Raw genomic sequence first — 18871 nt, 5'->3', positions numbered from 1 at the left:
TCTCCGAGGTAAATCTTTGTCTTTTTCAGGTTGTTTTGTCCTATTTTGGTTCATTTGCATCTCTTTTGCATCTCCTTTTGTTCATTTATAATAATTTTGAATCAATATGTAGCCTGTTCGTGGTCGTTTTAACCACAAAGACATGCACAGTTATACAGAACATCTGTCAGCTATATTGTTGGAGACACTTTCACTTGATCACTGCACTTCAATAATTTACAAACAAGTGCAAAGCCTGTGTTTTACATCACAAAGTCTTCCTATAGAGCAGCTGTATTATTGCAACATTAGTCACATGGTTGGTCAGCTGGGGATGTAAATAAAGCGCAAATAGCTGCTGGATGTTCCTCTTCCGCGTTTGTTTTTAGCTCGGCTGCAGTTTCACCACCTGTTGCAGAGTTCAAGGAAAGCGGAGTCATGGAGGTAAAGAAACAGATGCGCTTTTGTGGATTTTGAGTTTGCTCCGCACACAGAGGCAGCGGGTCGATGTGTTGACGCCTCTGAGGGTCATCAGAGTAAAGTCCAGATCAGCAGAGCTTCATCTGAGCACATGTTGCTTCATTCATCCGCCAGGCAGCGAGTTGAATCACTTCAGAAGACAAAATGACGCACTGGACTGAAATGGAGAAAGACGTAAGAGTTCGACATTTTACTGGTTTCTCGTTCTTTCCGCAGTATCGGATCAGTGGGAGTAGAAAAGGCGCAGGATTATAGCAACTAACCGCACCAGTGTCTCATTCTGAGTCCAGCAGGAAGTCAGGGACCGTCTGCAAACTACTGTCCAAAGTGTCACGTGGGCTGTTGTAAGCTAATTTGTATAACAGTTAATATAAAGCTATAAATTTGTCAGTCTCTTTAAGTACATAAAAATTAAACAGGAAAGTTTATATCAGTGCATGACTAATGGCATCCTTCTCCTTTATGATTTTGATGGGATTCATATTTCTTCCTTGTCATGTGGACACAATGTTTCAAAATCTACTCTAAAATGGTTTAGTCTTAATCTTACATTTTCAGAAATATTATAACTTCTTCCAATAGCTTCAGTGTCATGTGATCCAGTGTTTAATTGTGTAGTTGTTTTTTCTCAATACCTTAATCTTAATCTAAAATGGCCCATAGAGGGCACACCGTAGTATTAATATACATATGTCTGTTATAAATATTATGTTCTTATATTTGCTTTTGTGTCATATGAACAAATTGTTTAAAAAACGTTCTGAGTTTCATTATATATATATATATATTCAGACTTTAATTCTACATATATTCAAACTTTGATTCCATATATTCAGACTGTTATAAATATATATAATTTCCTAAATGGCATGTCCATCCATCCATCCATTATCTATACACCGCTTAATCCTCACTAGGGTCGCGGGGGGCTGGAGCCTATCCCAGCCGACTTAGGGCGAAGGCAGGGGACACCCTGGACAGGTCGTCAGTCTATCACAGGGCTACACTTAGAGACAGACAACCAAGCACACTCACATTTACACCTACGGACAATTTAGAATCACCAATTAACCTCAACATGTTTTTGGACTGTGTGGGAGGAAGCCGGAGAACCCGGAGAGAACCCACGCTGCACGGGGAGAACATGCAAACTCCACGCAGAAAGATTCCGGTGCCCCCACCGGGACGCGAACCGGCAACCTTCTTGCTGCGAGGCAACAGTGCTACCAACTGCGCCACCCTGCAGCCCTTTATTTTAAATAATTTTTGATGAAAAGAAAGATGTTTAGTTTTGCTGTAAAAGGTATAAGTTGTTGAATAAAAATGTGAATGACCTGTTTGTCACTCATTGTCAGTGACTTAGTTTAATGATGAAGCTCTATAGAACTCAAACAGTTCAAAGGTTGGTTGACTGCCAACCAATATTAACTGACTGGCTAACTGATTGGCTAACTGACATGTATTCAGGCAAATATTTAACCACAAGCGCCGATGCAGTTTCTCTACCGTCTTACCTCTAACGTTAGCGAAAACTGTTCGCTGACGTCTTCACTGCTAACGTTAGAGGTAAGATGCTACCATCTTTGCTGCTAACGCTAGCAGCTAAGACACTAACGTAACGTCTTTGCTGCTAAAGGTAGAGAAACTGCATCGGCGCTTGTTGATAAATATTTGCCTGAATACACGTCGGTTAGCCAGGTAAGCTTGTGGCGCCACCCCTGGATATCGGCGCCCTTAGCATTTGCCTATACTGCCTATGCCTAGGGCCAGCTCTGCCGTAGTATCCTACAATCACACCGTGCATTTAAACATGGATGTAGCATCCTAGCCTGAATAAAATGTAAAAAAAAAAAAGTAAAATGTAATTTTTTTTTTTATTACTTTTTTTTATTGACTTATCATCACAAATGTAAATGCACAACCATTGTGTAAATATACACATTGCAAATAAAACCAAGTCAACATTTGAAAGAAAAAAAGCAAAAAAAACAAACAAACAAACCCCACAGTAACAAGCAAAGGAAAAAGTAAAAGCAACCCAAAAGACAACTACATAATAATAATTAATAATAATAACAAAAAAATAATAATAATCATCGTGAGAGATAATAAGGTGCACATCCTTGGCAATTACATTCACCACAAAACAATGTCACATGACATGTCTATTCCTTGAGGCTCCATAGATATAGAGTGCATGGGGGAGTGTACAAGTATTAGCCAATATGATCAGCATTTTCCAATCATTTCCAAATAAGGAGCCCATACCTTCAAAAAGACATCTAAATTATTATTAATCTTATAAATAAGTTGTTCAAAAGAAGCTATCTTTGTTAGTTCATCTCTCCATTCCTTTAAACTGATTTTTTCTTTTGACTTCCAGTGTCTCAAAACTATCCTGTTTCCTGTTGCGAGAGCTAGTTTCATCTATGTGTGCCTTTGTGTGGATAGGCTGGACTTCTTCAGCAAAATACCCAGAATACATAAAGCTGGCCCATCCCTGAGCTCTGCCTTCAGTACTTTATTAATACATTGAATAACAGCTACCCAGAGGTTGTGCACCATCTCACATTCATAGAACATATGTACCAGTGTGCCCCTTTCCTTCTCATATCTCCAACATTTATCATTCTCCCTCAGTCCCATCCAAGACATTTTTGCTGGAGTCCAGTAATTCCTATTCAATATTCTGAATGAAATAAGCCGTGTCTGCATATCTCTGGCTATAGTGTTCAAGGACCTTATTGTTTCCTCCCATATCTCCCAGTCAATGGGTGCCTCGAGGTCTTTTTCCCATGCTAGCTTAACACCTTCGTAGTTTGGGGGTTGATGTCTTCTAAACATGTCATAAAATCTGGATGTCCCTCCTCTAATCTTCCAGCTAGATTGCCAAGATTGCAAATTTGACCTATCTGCTGTTGTAATACAGCTCCTTAACTGAAGGAACTTCCAAAAATCTTTGCTGGAAATATCATATTTAGATGTACACTGTTCAAAGGAGATTAAATGTTTCCCGTTAAATAAATCTTCCAGTAACATTTCCCCTACTGTCACCCAGTTTTCCCACATGACCAATTTTTTGTTCATTTTCAATGACTTATTATACCATATTGATGATCCCATAGTGTGGTAATAGTTCAAATGGCACACCTGGTGGGCCCATTTCCAACTTTCTCTAGAAAATGCCAACACAGGGTTTCTGTACGGTACATCACCTCCTGTCCGGGTGAGGAAAGCTTGCACGGAGAAGGGTTCTATTAACTCTTTCTCTATCGCCACCCAGGCAGGAGCACAGGATTCCGATATATTTGACTTATATAGCTGACTGAGGCCAAAGGCATGGTGGTACCAATCTATTCTTAGGCATCCTAGACCACCATCCTCGACTGATGCATATAGTTTCTTTCTATTAAAAGTAGGCTTCTTCCCCATTCACAATAAGCCACTTATGGCCCTATTAAATCTAGACAGAAGAGGGAGTGGGAAGTCCAGCGGTAGCATGCTTGTTATATACTTGATCTGTGGTATTGTAATCATCTTCAATAAATTTATCTTTCCGATTAATGATAAACTTAATTTTGACCAATTTTGTAAGTTCAGCTTTTTGAATAACAGGCAGTAAATTTAAATTCATTACATCTTCTAATCCTGGAGTAATCATGATCCCTAAATAGACCAGTCCAGATGGGAGCCATTTAAATTGCCAATTATTACGAATACTGGGAGGGCATATTTTAGACAAAGGCATCACTTCAGATTTTGACCAGTTGATCTTGTAACCTGATATACGAGAAAAAGAACTAATCATGGACAAAATATGAGGCACTGCAATTTCTGGGTTACTTGACAGCATTAGAATATCATCCGCATATAATAAAAGTTTATGTTCTTTTTGCCCTGAAACAATGCCTTTAATATCAACATGGTTCCTAATTGCCGAGGCCAAGGGTTCCAGAGCCAAGGCAAAGATCTAGGGAGAAAGGGGGCAACCCTGTCGGGTCCCACAGGATAGTCTAAAAGGGTTAGAAATATTCCCATTCGTGAGGACAGCTGCCTTTGGACTTCTATACAACAATTTTATCATTTATGTCACCCACATCAAACCTCTCAAGAACTGCAAATAGATACTCCCATGCCACCCGATCAAAGACTTTCTCTGCGTCCAGAGAGAAAGCCACCACTATGTTGTTCCTTGTTTGCCATACCAAATGTAGCAGTCTGCGCATGTTATCTGCTGAGGACCTCCCCTTAACAAATCCAACCTGATCAGGGTGGATCATAGTGGGGAGGCACACTTCTAGTCTTAATGCCAATATCTTAGCCAAAATCTTGGCATCCACATTAATTAAGGATACTGGTCTATAGCTCCCACAATGTTGTGGGTCTTTTCCCTTCTTATGTATCAGTGTTATTATTGCATTCTGCATACTCTCTGGCAGGCTTCCCCTCTGAAACGCATCCTGAAAGACAGTAAGAAGTCTTGGGGCTAACAGGTCAGAAAATGACTTATAGAAGTCTGTGGGGAATCCGTCTCCCCCAGGAGACTTCCCAGCACTAAGACACCTAATCGCTTGTTGAACCTCTTCCAAAGTGATGCATATCCCCAGCTTCTTTCTAGCCCAGCGGTCCCCAACCACCGGCCCGCGGACCGGTACCGGGCCGTGGGTCATTTGGTACCGGGCCACACAGATAGAATAAAAACGTTTTATTGGTTTATTTTTATTTCCAGCGAAGTCTGCAGGGTGTTTTATTTTGAAAAATGACTAGCTCGTCTTCCCGTCACTTCCGTTTGTGTTCGTTTCCCGCACTTGACTGTCAGTTTTTATGCCCGGCTGCTAAACGAAGCCGTCAGTCAAAAACAAACGTCTCAGGAGAGCTGCTTTGGAAAGTGGGAGAGACTTAATACTGAGACAGGAGAAAAAGTAAACATGTTAAGCAACAAAAATTAATGTTATTCATTTATGAAACTTTTCAATAGAAAAAAAAACAATTATTATTTGTTATGTGCGTAATGACCGGTCCGTAGAAAAATGTCTTGCTTAAAACCGGTCCGTGGTGCAAAAAAGGTTGAAGACCGCTGTTCTAGCCGACTCAGTTAGTGTTGGTAAAGTGGTCCTAGATTTTTTTTAAAAAATGTTGAAATTCACTCTTATCCCAAGAATCCTGTGACGTGTATAATTTTTGATAAAATAATTGGAAAGCATTATTTATTTCTGTTAAAATTTCCCCTTTTTCATTCTGTATTGCCGAGATCAAAGTTTGAGCCTGTTGTTGTCTCTCCCTTTGAGCCAATAATTTCCCTGCCCTTTCACCCTGTTCATAATATTTTTGCCTACACTTAAACAATGAAAATTATGCTTTTTTCTGCATAATAGTGTTTAATTCAAATTTTGTTTTACTTAAATTTGACAGTAAATTCTGGTCTCCTCTATCGGCATATTCCCTCTCCAGGTCTTTTATTTCTGTTTCCAATTTAGAAAGTTGATCGTATCCCTGTTTTTTAAGAAATGATGAATGTTGTATTTACCTGCCCCTTAAGTATGCCTTAAAAGCATCCCATACCACGCCTGGATCATCCACTGTGGCCTCATTAATTTCCCAGTAATCTAATATTTGTTGTCCTATGAACTGACATGAATTTTCAATTTGTTGCTGAGATGTATTTAATCTCCAGCGGGTAGAACGCCTCATACTCTCACTCTTAAATCTCAAAGTCATATCTACAGGACCGTGGTCAGTAATAACAATATTACCAATAGAAGTCTGTTCTGCTATTGGTACAAGTTGCTTAGATATCAAAAAGTAATCGATCCTAGAATATGATGCATGGGGGTTAGAAAAAAAAGCATATTCCCTCTCCTGAGGATGCATGAGCCTCCATATATCAACAAGACCAAGTTCCTCTGAAATAGCATCGATTGCTATCTGAGATTTCTGAACATTCCTAGATTTACTTGCGTTGCCTGATCTATCTAATGTATTGTGCCTTACTTGATTAAAGTCACCTCCAATTATAATATCAGTATTTCCCATACTCTGTATTACTGCATGCAGGTGGTGTTTTCCCGACTTGGTTCATCGTTTTCTCCCTCGCGAAACATCCGTCTTCTAAGTTGGAGATGCGAGTTTCAGCCTCATTGATTCTTCCTCCAAGATGCTGAACCGTGGTCTGCAGACAAACCAAACTTTCTTTCACTCCACCTATGTCAGTCGCGATACCTTGCAGCATGGTCTTGATGCTGGCTAGCTCAGTGGCTACATCAGTCTGTTCATCCGATGAAGCTGCCTCTTTTCCATCTTTCTTCTCTCCCCGTGCGGTTGGTTTCCTATCAGGCATGTTTCTGTGTTGTTCCCGTTAGTGCTAGGCTTCTATTTGGGTATTGTATCACAACATTTAATACTTTTAGAGGGGTGTATCATGCTCAGCCCTGCGGATCTCTCTGCTACGCAGCCATACCGGACGACGCCCCACCCATAACCCACCTCTTATAGTCCGGCTAATATGCCACGATTGGCTTACAAGCCCAGTACTATCCTGCTACATAATGTTCAGTCTTTCATTATATATGTTCAGAGATTCATTATATATATTCTGACTTTCATTATATATTTTCAGACTTTCATTATTCAGAATTTCATTACATATATTCAAACTTTCATTATATATTTTCAGACTTTCATTATATATATATTCAGAATTTCATTACATATATTCAAACTTTCATTATAAATATAATTTCCCAAATGGCATGCCATATACATATATAGTAGCTCACAGGGGGCACACTTCTTTATTTTTGATGTATAACATCAGTATAGGAAGTCAGTCAGTTTATTACCAGTGTTTTTGATTTATTATTTCAAAACAGATTACCTACAGAGGGCACATGTCTATGTATTGGATATCAGTGCTTTGCCAATTACATATATATATATATATATATGTGTGTGTGTGTGTGTGTGTGTGTAAAGTGATTTAAAAATATATTTTTCGTGTCATGTGACCTAGTGTTTTTGTCTTATAATTCCTCTGTTTTAAACATTATTTCATTGTTGCTATTTTGTTAACAATCAAAGTACCAAATGAATGAGACAGTAACTCAGTGGTGAGTTCCAGCGGCAGCGGCAGCGGAGGGCGCTGTGCTCCGGCTTCTCTCCGCTGCTCTGCGGCTCATGGTGCTGGGTTCTCGGTCTGGGTTTGATGGCCGCTCGGCTCTCAGTGTGTCCGTGTGTTGCAGGAGCTCGATCGGCAGTATTCCCCCAGCAGGTGGTCCCACAGGATGTCAGCGGACGACGTGATCAAGGCCCATGTGAAGGCGCTGAAGGAAGGTCGGTGTGTTTTTAAAGCTAATCTGCTCTAAACGCACAGAACGCGAACAGGAGGCCGGCAAGGCAGGTGTCGAGCCAAATGCTGAGTACCAGAGAAAATCTGTCACTGTCGATTATTTGTAGAAGCAGCTGCTGTCAATTACCCTTTAAATGCGCGTTTCTGAGGTAAAAAAAAAAAAAAAAACTGCACGGATTATGCACATATTATTGGCAGTTCTTGATTCTAATCTTGTAATCTAGCAGATTACCAGCTGCTGCACATATTCTACACTAAACTATATATTTGTGCATATTTTGGTGCCAATATTGAATTTGGTGTACACATTGCGGCAGGTTTGTAGTAATTCTAAACAAATGGAAAACAGCTGCAGTTAGCAGCTGTCACAAAAAAAATTATTTGTTCTTGTGAGACCTGTGAAAAAGTAATGTGGATAAAGTTCATTTTCACTGGAAGCAGGGTGCAAACTATAGGGTATTCAATTCAATTCAATGCAATTTTTATTTGTACAGCGCATATTTACAACAACAAGTCATCTCATAGGGCTTAACAAAGGCAGAGACAGAAACACCCAACAATCCAAAACATTTGGATTCCCTATAAGCTTCAGCACTCTGCAAGCAGTCTGCAACAGTGGGAAGGAACTGAAAACCCCCACGGGGGGGGCGGGGGACCTCAGACAGAACCATATGAGCTCCCCTGAAAACATGTGAACCTTTTTGGTATTCTGTTTTTGCCTGGCATTTCTATTTTTCTATGTCTTCATCATCATGCCTAAAATTAGGCCATTCATGACATATGATTCATGCATGGGTCATTAATTACTGATTCACTTGAATAAAGATGCCTACTGTTCTTATCATAACCATCAAAACGTGGTGGCGCAATATCATAACTAACCAAACTGAAACCAATGACTATATAGTTCAGTTTAAAGATTAAAAAAAAAAAAAAAAAACTTAGGTGATTGCAGCTGCTGTAAAGTAAAGCAAAAAAAAAGAAGAAGAAAGAAACAAACAAAAACAAAAAACTAAGCTAAAGCTTCAGGGTGCAGTGGTCATTGGTTTTTTTATTGTCATTCACATCCTTTTCGATAGGAATAATGATAAATAACATCTACATTTAGTGTTTCATAAATATTTTATGTGAAAAAAACAAGTGAAAAATGGGAGCTGATTGTGAATGTATGTTATATTGAGATGCCAGTAGAAATAAAAGTGATCATTTGGGTAATTGAGGTCTTTATCACAGTGGAGAATACGTGGAAAGAGTGATAGAAATAATAAGAAACTTTGACTTTAACATTGATTTATTTGCTTAGTTGCCATGGTGACGGCGGCGAGCATAGACACAGCAGCCACTTCAGGAGACAACAAAAGTGAACGTTTTGAGTGTTTTGTCTATCCCAGACATTCATTCTGAACTTGCGGCCGGGAGACTTTGCTGGGCGTCAGGACAGTGAAAATTGTGCTGGAATTGCGCCGATCGGTTGTCATTTGGACATACTACACCAACACGGAGTCCGATTGGAGACTACGTCAGCAGTTACCCAAGAGAGAAGGAAGCACAAGCGGTATGAATGTAAAGAAAGGAGGAGGAAGAGAGCCGGGATCCATGCTAAAGGCTAACCCCTCCATACCAGCAGGACCGTCGCTCCTACTCTCCAATGTACGCCCCCTTGACAACAAGCTGGACGACCTGCGTTTGCTGAGAGGAGAAAGACTGCTGTGTGTTTGCTTTAATAGAAACATGGCACCATGACAACATCCCAGACGGGCATACAGCTGGAGGGGACGACATTATTCTGGGTGGACAGACAGACAGCTAGCTCTGGGCAGCATGTGCGGCTTCACCATCGTCACACCATCTTGTGTGTCTTTGTGTCCCTGAAGACCTACCAGGACCTGAAGAGGTTCGTCATGTTCAACGAATGGCGGTGCGCATGGACGCAGCGGCCCCTTCAAGAGGCAGTGACAGAGAACGTTTAGTGTCTTATCCCAGATGTGCATTCCACAAAACTTGCTGGTTGAATAATCTGAAGAAACGCTCTCTCATCTTGCCTGTACTACTGTGTATGTACAGCAAAATAACAATAGACTTGATTTGATTGACTGAGAAATACTGCAACTTCTTACATTTGACCTTTTTTGGCAGAAAATACTGAGACAGCTATTGAGCTCTGTTATCAAAATAGGAGGCTGGTCCACATTTAACTATCAAGAAAATGGTTCCTTAATTAAGCTTTTTTTGCTAAAGTTCTTTGGAGTGACATTTATGGGGCCTAAAAGAACCACGTTTAGATTTTTCTTTGAGGTACTTTAAAGAAACTCTTTGAAGAAATCTTTCCTTAACTTGTTGCTAAAATATGTTTTTGCAGAACTGGAACTGGTTCTTGTGTAGCATCAGATTGAAGATTTGTTGGGTTTCTCTGTATACATTTTTGTCACATCTGTGAAGGGACACATGTTGTGAGTTGACACTACTAATATATAAATGGAATAGAATAGAATTTAATAGACGTGTTTAGCTGCAGACTGCTTGACTTGTCTTAGCAGGAAAAGCGCCGGTGTTTTAATAATAGCTGCATTCAACTAAACTGCTGCTGTGGTTCACAATTGTGGTTTTCTGGGACACTTAATGTAACTGAGCCCTCATTAATGTTACCAATTCCAACATCAACAAGGTCTCTTGCTGCAAAAAATGATCATAAAATCCAGTGTTGCTCTAACATTTCCCAAAAGAAATATTTCAAGGAGTTCATCAACACTAGATAGATATGTGTTATCTCATTGTGTATAATACCATGATGTCATCTTTGATGTTCTGTGATGTTCAGGGACGGAGCGAGCCCGAGGCCTGGCTCAGACTTTACTCAATGTGCCGTACGGGGAAGGACATGGAGAGAAATTGGACGTCTACATACCCAGAACCAACTCTTTGGGTACGGACTTCTGCTGCAGCCCAACAGATGCTGAAGCTGGCATCACACGTGACGATTAACAGGCCTCATCTGCTCTCTTTCAGATGTCCATCTTGTTATTTACCTACATGGAGGTTACTGGCAGTTCCTCAGGTGCAGTCTCATGCTCTCTTCTATACTTCATGTTTATATATATTATTCTAGGTGTTAATTTTGGTGCTTTGTGCAGCAAGGAGGAGTCCGGATTCATGGTCATTCCACTTGTTGATAAAGGTGTAGTTGTGGTTGCCGTCGGTTACGACATCGCGCCCAAAGGTAGAAGTCTTTTAATTTCTGACGTTCTTTGGGAAAGAGCGATCATTTAAGAAGATGAGCTGAAAATGTCAGCCTTCAGCCTGTGGCCTTGTTTTCAGGTAACATGGACCTGATGGTGTCACAAGTGCGCAGGAGTGTTGTGTCTGTGGTGCAGCAGTATTCTCACATCAGGTAGCAGTTCTCCTCCACGTCCTTATCACCCTGTTAGAGGAAGGTTCAGCTCAATGCGTCACATTATAATGAAATTCTGCTCCTCATTCTTCTCTCATTCATAAAAAGTCACCATCCTCAATGCAAATGCACTTCTGTGTCTGTTCTCTCCCTCAGTGGTCTGTACCTGTGTGGACACTCTGCCGGGGCTCACCTGGCTGCAATGGTTCTCTCCACTGATTGGTCACAGTACAGCATCACACCTCAGATCAAAGGTGAGGTGTCTCAGGTGAAACAGTAGAAAGCCAGTTTGTGTCAATTTAGGCAGATTTTATTAAATATCATGCTGCACTGTCTCTTCTGTTTTCAGAAATGGGAAGTTTTTCATCCTAAAAAAAACCTGGGAATCCATTTTCCGGATTCAATATCTCTAGGAATATAACATCCACAGCCATGAAATTTCTTGAGGACACTGGCATTATTATTTCCAGCAGATCTGAATGATTGAATGGCTCCAATAGAAGCCTGATTTTAAAATTGTGGGGCTTGTGCTAAAAAGTGCTAAATTTTCAAACGTGGGTGGTGTTGGGCCCCCAGAAAGTTCCTGTGAATGTATGTACATGGATGCATCCACATTTTCTACAAAAAAAACAGTCTTAGTACAGTCTAATACAGTCTTAGTCTCTCATCATTGCACTAACTTTGAGACTTCTAACAACAATTGGATGTAATGTGTGGTAAGTATGGTAAACTAAAGCTCCATTTTTTTGCTGTTTGGACATGCCAAGATAGTGATGTGGACTCGTATAACTGGTGTGCATAGGGGTCTTTATATTTTCAAGATATGGGCAGAGTTACAAGTCACCAACATGTTGTCTCACTGTTAAAATTTACACATGAGGCATATTTTGCCTTACTGAATGTTCTCATACATACGCTTGAAATGAACAGTTAACAGAGAAACTGATAATAATTCAGCAAATTGCAATAAATCTCAAGTTCATTGAAGCACATCATGGCAAGTGCTACGACAACTGTACTTCCACACGTCAAATACGTTTTGAAAGTTAGGGAAATGTCTTTTCGTAGGAATATATATGTATGTATGTGTATATATATATACCACCCTTGTTTGAAAATTTGCACTTTTTTCATTTTCTATTTTCATCAATTCCAGTAATTAAAAATCTGTCTTCTGCTGGAGATATTAATAATTTTTCATGGCTGTGAAAGTTATATTTTTGAGAATATTGAACTCTTCAAATGGCTTCCCAGGTAACCCATTTTTTCTGGGTGAAAAGCAGAAATTCCCAGGTTTGAAAACCTATGAAATTCTCAACATTCAGCGAAAATATTTTGTAGAACTAAGTTCTAGATTTCAGATAACAAACAAGTAAAGTGAACAAAATCTGAGACGGTCGAGTAATACTGCTGTCTGAAGTGACACAGACTGACCAAAGGGACAGATATATGAGTGGTTTGCTTCATTTTAATAACAAATAAGAGGGAAATGCTCAGAAATACAAGGCAGAGACACATGAGGTGTAGCAGTTGTACCTTCACTGGTTTTATAATTGTCTTTTAGGTGCTTTCCTTGTTAGTGGAATATATGACCTCCTGCCCATCCTGTCCACCTACGTCAACGAGCCTTTGAAGATGACAGAGTGAGTACATCACTACAGAACATGAAGTCATTTACACAGACACAGAGAGTCTTCTTCCTGAAGTGTGTGCAGACAGCAGCAGCTCAGCAGCATTTAAAGAGACAGACACTGAAATAATCTCCTTAAAACAGGACTAAGATCAGGAGTTATACAGTCATGGTGAAATGAACCATCTTTGCAGGATTTTGATATGAAAAATAAAAGATATATTCTGGGGACATGTGAGACTTTCATTAATTTGCTGAAAAGGGGCATCATATTGGACCTTGAATTGACCTGCAAGATGATTTTAATGTTGGAAAGTAGAAACAACATAGATGCTGTAAAGTTGATGGATTTGATTGTCCATCAACAGTTTAATTGCTGAGAGCACTTACAATTCTGCTTTGCTTGATTTATTATCTGGGCTACTGCTAATAAATTCAACTTTAGAAACTAATCAAGGTCACTTTTCATGGACAGCAACGAACACTTACAACTTACACTATTAATCTAAAGTTTCTTATTATCAACCAAAGTTTTACTTTCACCAACTTCTCAGCAAGTTGTGTCCCAACATTTTCTTCAGATTTCCAAGTTGTTGTTCTTACTTAAGGGGGCTTTCATGTTAATTTTCTCAGCTAGGAACTAATTTTTCAGATTATTATAACAATACATGAATGCACAATACAACAAATGCACAGTCAGCAGTTTAGTTGCATTGTGGGTAATGTAGGCGACAGCTTCTTTATGTATTAGCGATGGCTAGTATGGTATTTTTGGTTGTTTTAAATTGTTCTTCATGAGGACCACAGTGGTACAGGAGTAACACTAAAGCGTGCCCTTGGAAGAGTAGGGATATAATCTCATTACTTACTAGTTAACGTCAAGGCTTTCACAACATGTAAACACATTAAGCAATTACTCTCTGTAATCTGCAGTTTCTCAACCTTGAACACTAGAGTTACTGGATGCACTAGTTGGCCTACAGTCTTGAAATATACTTTGTATTTTTTTGTACATTTAGTGTCATACTCAAAGTTCCAGATCTAAATATTGGGTTATGGTCCAGATAAGGTTAAGGAACCCTGCACTAATCCATTAGTATGTGGCTGCCTGTTGTTCAGACTGGGTGCTGCGATGCTGTGAAGCTGCAGATGTCTTTGTGTGCGTCTCTGTAATTGTCCTCTGTCGTACCAGTTGGTGCCTCACTGCTCTGTCTCCTTGTCTCTGCCATTCAGGGAGGTGGCAGTGAGAAACAGCCCCAGCAAACTGGTGGCTCAGCTCAAACTCTCATCCTCCAGCTGCCAGATCGTCGTGGCCGTTGCTGAGAACGACTCGCCTGAGTTTCGCAAGCAGTCTGAAGAATACTACAAAGTCAGTACTCAGGAATGGGATAAATGTTGTTGGGTTAGTCCATCCCAAATCATCAGGGGCTTTCTGCTCAATCGTCTATGAGCTCTAATGACAACTCAGACACATGAAGTTTCAACATTCTTGAAATGATTGTGCACTATTTCCTTAATTTTTTGTTCTTACTACAGATACTACTAATCTCTTTCTTTTGCCTTTTAAGACGTTGGAAGTGTCAGGACTGAGTGTGACCATGGAGGATGTGGCAAACACAGACCACTTCAGTATTATTGAACAGTTGGTAGATGGAGAGTATCACCTGACGAAGGTACACATGCACAAAAATAATTTATCATCATTATGAATGTCAGTGCTATTTTCCAGAATATCTTCACTCTTTCCTGCTCTGACTGATAACTTTACAATATTATTATACAATGTTTGTGTGCAATCCCCCTAAATCAACACCTGAGGTTTGCACCAAAGGGATCAATAAAGTTCTATTCTATTCTATTCTATTCTAATTGCTAAAAAAGGCAAAAAACTTGGAAACTGTTTGACCCATGCGACCTTATCTTGGAAATAATATATATGAGTAGTCATTTTTTGATAAATTATGTCAATTTAAAGATAGTCTTGCAAGTCAAGAAAATCGCAGTTTGTCCTGAACTGTTGAAGCGTCAGACTGTGATAATACGTAATTAGAAAGAATACACTTTGAAGTTGTAAAAGTGATGTAATCATAACTTTCTTTTCCACAAACCACTCAGAGGGTTGCTGAATACTGAGATCAGTAACTTTAGCTCTTAATATGGACATTCCTATTACTTTTTTATCACTTACAGAAGTTCTTAGATTTGCTGCACCTGCTATTGGTTTGTCTTGTAACACTTGGTGTCTGCTGACTTACTACACTTGCATTATCTTAGCCTTTTATACTTCTTTAAAAAAAGGCCTACATTATAGTGTTTTACTGTGATACACCAAGTCAAATTCCTAAAACTTGAAAACCTACTTGGGAATAAAACAAATTTAGATAGATTTTTACTTCCTGTAATGGTTTTTTCCTTATTTTGGAAGAATGTAAAATGTACCAATGATAAGAGCCCAAGGAGAGATTTAGTTCCCTGTGCAGTTTCACACAAAGACAAATAGTACTGTACTGTCTTTGTTGACTTGCAAAATTATCTTTTAAATCGACGAATGTCACACGTAATAGGATCAAACTTTTTTTTTTTCTGTCTCTTGCTGTTGACTACATACCATGCATTCTTTTTCCTGAGATAAGGTCCCTTGAGACCCACTGGAATTAGTCAGGACTTCACCTCACTACAGACAACAGAGTCGCCATAGATCCTGGATGTCAACCTTTCCAGAAATATTCCATCCATTTTAATAGTTATTCACAAAATTCAGCATACATTTAAGGACTGTAGTGGGGTTTTTTTTAGCGTTTAACATTATGATATAACATATTCTGCACTTCTAAAACCAGTTTTTGTGTCCTGCTTTCTCTGTAGCTTCTCCTAAAGATGATGGGAAAGAGCTGAGGTGTTCCAACCATCCTCTACATACATCTGTGTCAACGTACATCTCTGAACACAGTCATTGTGCACGATACTGATAAAATATGCATTGTTTCAGATTTGTACTACAGTAGATGTACAACTTCTGTGGCTCGAACAACAACAAGGTGGTTGTTTTGTTCACTGTGTCAGTATTTATAATGAACTTTGTAGTTGCTGCTGTCAAAAGGCCTACATAGGCTTTGTAAGTTCCAGCTACATTGACATCTTTGTGCCTAAAACCTTTGTCACTGCAGGGATGGCGACTGTAGCAAGCTGTACTCATATTTAGTTGTAAACAGAGTGCTTAACTGTGCACAATGTTATTGTCGGGAAACTCAGTTCCATTGCGTGCTAAACGTTGTAGAGTCGATTGTTAGTTTTGGCATATTTTCAGTGTTTGGCAACTGGGCGGGTCAGTCTGTTGTGTGTATATTTTTTTTTCGTTTTTTCTTGTTACAATCTGCACCTCAGTTTAAGTCCACGGGTTGGATGAGAATAAGAGATCATGTCGAGAGTAGAGACGTATCTTACAAACTGAATGTAGCTTCTAATTGTAACTTCCACAATGCTGATATCTCACCCAGGGAACTTTATTGTGTTGTTGGTAGAAGATGATAATGAAAGGTTTATATTTTCACTTTTAATTTGAGCCTAATACTAATATTCAAATTGACACATATTTTCTAACTAAATTTTACCTGATGCACATCATTATTGATTGTCATTATTATAGCATCTGACATAACTGTTTACATTATTATTTGCAGTATGTACGTGTGTGTAGATTGGATGGAACTGATAATGACTGTGTATTAAGTTTTGTCACTTCCATGTAAGATGCAAGACCGTTCTCTCTTGTTTAGCTTCAATTTTACACCTGACCCACAAAAACCTCCTAATAACTATGTGACACATGTTTTGGTTTGTTATTTAATTGCAAATTTATTGTAGCTGGGGGGAGAAAATTAACTTAAGCCTGGCCCTGCAGTCTCAAAATCTAATTTCAGGATCTTTGATTTACTTTATATTGATTACATGGTGCATATTCTCAAATAAAGACATATTTAACCAAGTTACCAGAAACTGATACAAGTTCAGTAGAATGTGCTATTATATGGGTTTTTGTTGGCATCTGCAGCCATGTACACTCAGCTGCCAGTTATATACACACATGTACTTACAACTAATGTAGTCATGCAGGAAACACATATATTAAATGTTTGATTTCAACCAAAACTTGTTGATTTGACTTTATGGCCGACAGGACGTTATTGCATGTGTTGTATCAGTGAGGTGTTTCTTTGTCAATTGTCCATTTATATCACTATATTAGACAGTCCCAATCTTACTGCTGTATTTATTTAAGCATCATTTTACAAGTGCATTTTTCTGTATTTCGCTATTTATATAGAAACAGACATTGTGCCAAAGTTGCTTTCCAATAGAGAAATGAGATTTACAGTACACAATTGCCTAATAAGATCAAATATGAAGGTTTAAATCCTACAATATTATTCTTATATGCATTTATTTGACTAATTTAAATATTAGGGGTTAAGCTCCAACAATATCATTTAATATATTAATTTACCCATCTAAATAAAATATAAAAAATTAAAACCATACAATATTGCTTTGTGTAGAAATTCAGCTTAAAAATTTTAATTATAGGGTTAAGATCCAACAATTATATTATACACGTTTACTATATTAATTTCAATATTAAGGTTAGGACCTAAAAATAATATTCCACAAATTTGCTATCACATTCCAATATTAAGGTTAAAACCCTATAATATTATTTGTTACATAAATTAACCATACAAATTTACATTATGTAGTTAGTATACAAATTTACTTAACAAATTCAAATATATATATTATAAATCTAAATTATTTAGGTATACAAATTTATTTAAGTTCAAATATTAAGGTTAATCATATATTACCTTAATTTACCTGACAAATTTTATGCTGTGTTCACACCAGACGCAAGTAAAATCATTCACGCGAATGATTAATGTAAAGTCAATGTAAAGACACGATGCGACGTGAGTAAACATCCCGTGGCGCAACTCGCGCGATTAGCGTGGCGCGATTGACGCGAATTGAGCAAGTTTGACACGCGTTTGACGCGATTTTAGACGCACCTCTAAAGAGCAAGTTGAAAAATCTGAACCGTTGCGATCTGATGCGCCGCGATGGCCAATCAGCGTTGAGATTCTCTGGTAAAGTCAACAACATGATTCATTCATTTTTTGCAACTACACTGTGAATACTGATTGATTTACTCAACCCAGGAGATAAGCAGTTACATCACTGGCCAGGGCAGTGCTCAGCAGACTGGCTGTCCCTCTCCTCCAGTTCACACACAAGAATGCTACTCTTCAACCTAGCAAGCTAGTGAGCCGAGTTGCTAGCTATCGCAATGCTAGCGGGATAAACCTCCGCTGGCTCTTTGTCGCTGTGGTCCTGCTGGCGGCCGCTCGTCTGTGTTGTTGTATGTGGCACGGAAAAAACATCGCTCTATCTCGGCAAGCGCCTGTAGTTAGTATCCTGGAGGGATATCCCTGTGCCGATCCTCTCCAACAGGTAGTCAAACTGGACCCGGATCAGCCGAGAACAAGCTCGCCGGGGAGCGCCTGGTGGCCGAGCCTTGGGGCCCCCGTGGGTTGGCCACTTCCCAGAGGACCCACCACCCTTGGGGAAGAGGATCGGGGTCAGGTGCTATGCCCACCGGGTGGTAGGCAGGTGCGGGCGTCCTGGTGTACCGCCACCTGGTGGCGTAGATTAGCTCTGGGGACATGGACTGTCACCTCACTGGCAGGGAAGGAGCCTGAGCTGGTGCAGGAGGTGGAGCGCTACCGGCTAGATATAGTCGGGCTCACCTCCACGCACAGCAAGGGCTCCGGAACCATACTCCTGGAGAGGGGTTGGACTCTTTTCTTTTCTGGAGTTGCCCACAGTGAGAGGCGCCGGGCGGGTGTGGGGATACTCACAAGCCCCCGGCTGATTGCCGCCTTGTTGGAGTTCTCCCCAGAGAACGAGAGGGTCGCCTCTCTGCGACTGCGTGTTGTGGAGGGGAAAATTCTGACTGTTGTTTGTGCTTATGCACCAAACAGCAGTTCAGAGTATT

The 18871-nt window shown here is 39.6% G+C and overlaps 1 protein-coding gene across 1 annotated transcript; it reads left to right on the top strand.

Annotated features, from left to right (window-relative positions):
• The first annotated feature begins 373 nt into the window (after positions 1-373).
• afmid (arylformamidase) lies at positions 374-16971 on the top strand. Its single transcript, XM_008276394.1, has 11 exons — positions 374-633; positions 7698-7788; positions 10623-10727; positions 10811-10859; positions 10936-11021; positions 11120-11192; positions 11349-11446; positions 12757-12835; positions 14056-14191; positions 14391-14495; positions 15688-16971. The coding sequence occupies exons 1-11, from the start codon at positions 604-606 to the stop codon at positions 15715-15717; spliced, it is 882 nt and encodes a 293-aa protein (XP_008274616.1). The 5' UTR covers positions 374-603; the 3' UTR covers positions 15718-16971.
• Positions 16972-18871: the final 1900 nt, after the last annotated feature.

The sequence above is a fragment of the Stegastes partitus genome, unplaced genomic scaffold, assembly GCF_000690725.1.
Source record: "Stegastes partitus isolate 25-593 unplaced genomic scaffold, Stegastes_partitus-1.0.2 Scaffold3, whole genome shotgun sequence".
Taxonomy (NCBI): Eukaryota; Metazoa; Chordata; class Actinopteri; family Pomacentridae; genus Stegastes; species Stegastes partitus.
The sequence above is the reverse complement of the archived record's forward strand: the minus strand, read 5'-3'. Positions and strand labels throughout refer to the sequence as shown.

What these genes read in the sequence shown, in the direction of transcription:
- afmid (XM_008276394.1), top strand. Translation starts at nt 604, where the DNA reads ATGACGCACTGGACTGAAATGGAGAAAGAC. An exon ending in GGACTGAAATGGAGAAAGAC is followed by an intron (nt 634 to 7,697) that starts GTAAGAGTTCGA and finishes CGTGTGTTGCAG; the next exon opens with GAGCTCGATCGGCAGTATTC. An exon ending in CATCACACCTCAGATCAAAG is followed by an intron (nt 11,447 to 12,756) that starts GTGAGGTGTCTC and finishes ATTGTCTTTTAG; the next exon opens with GTGCTTTCCTTGTTAGTGGA.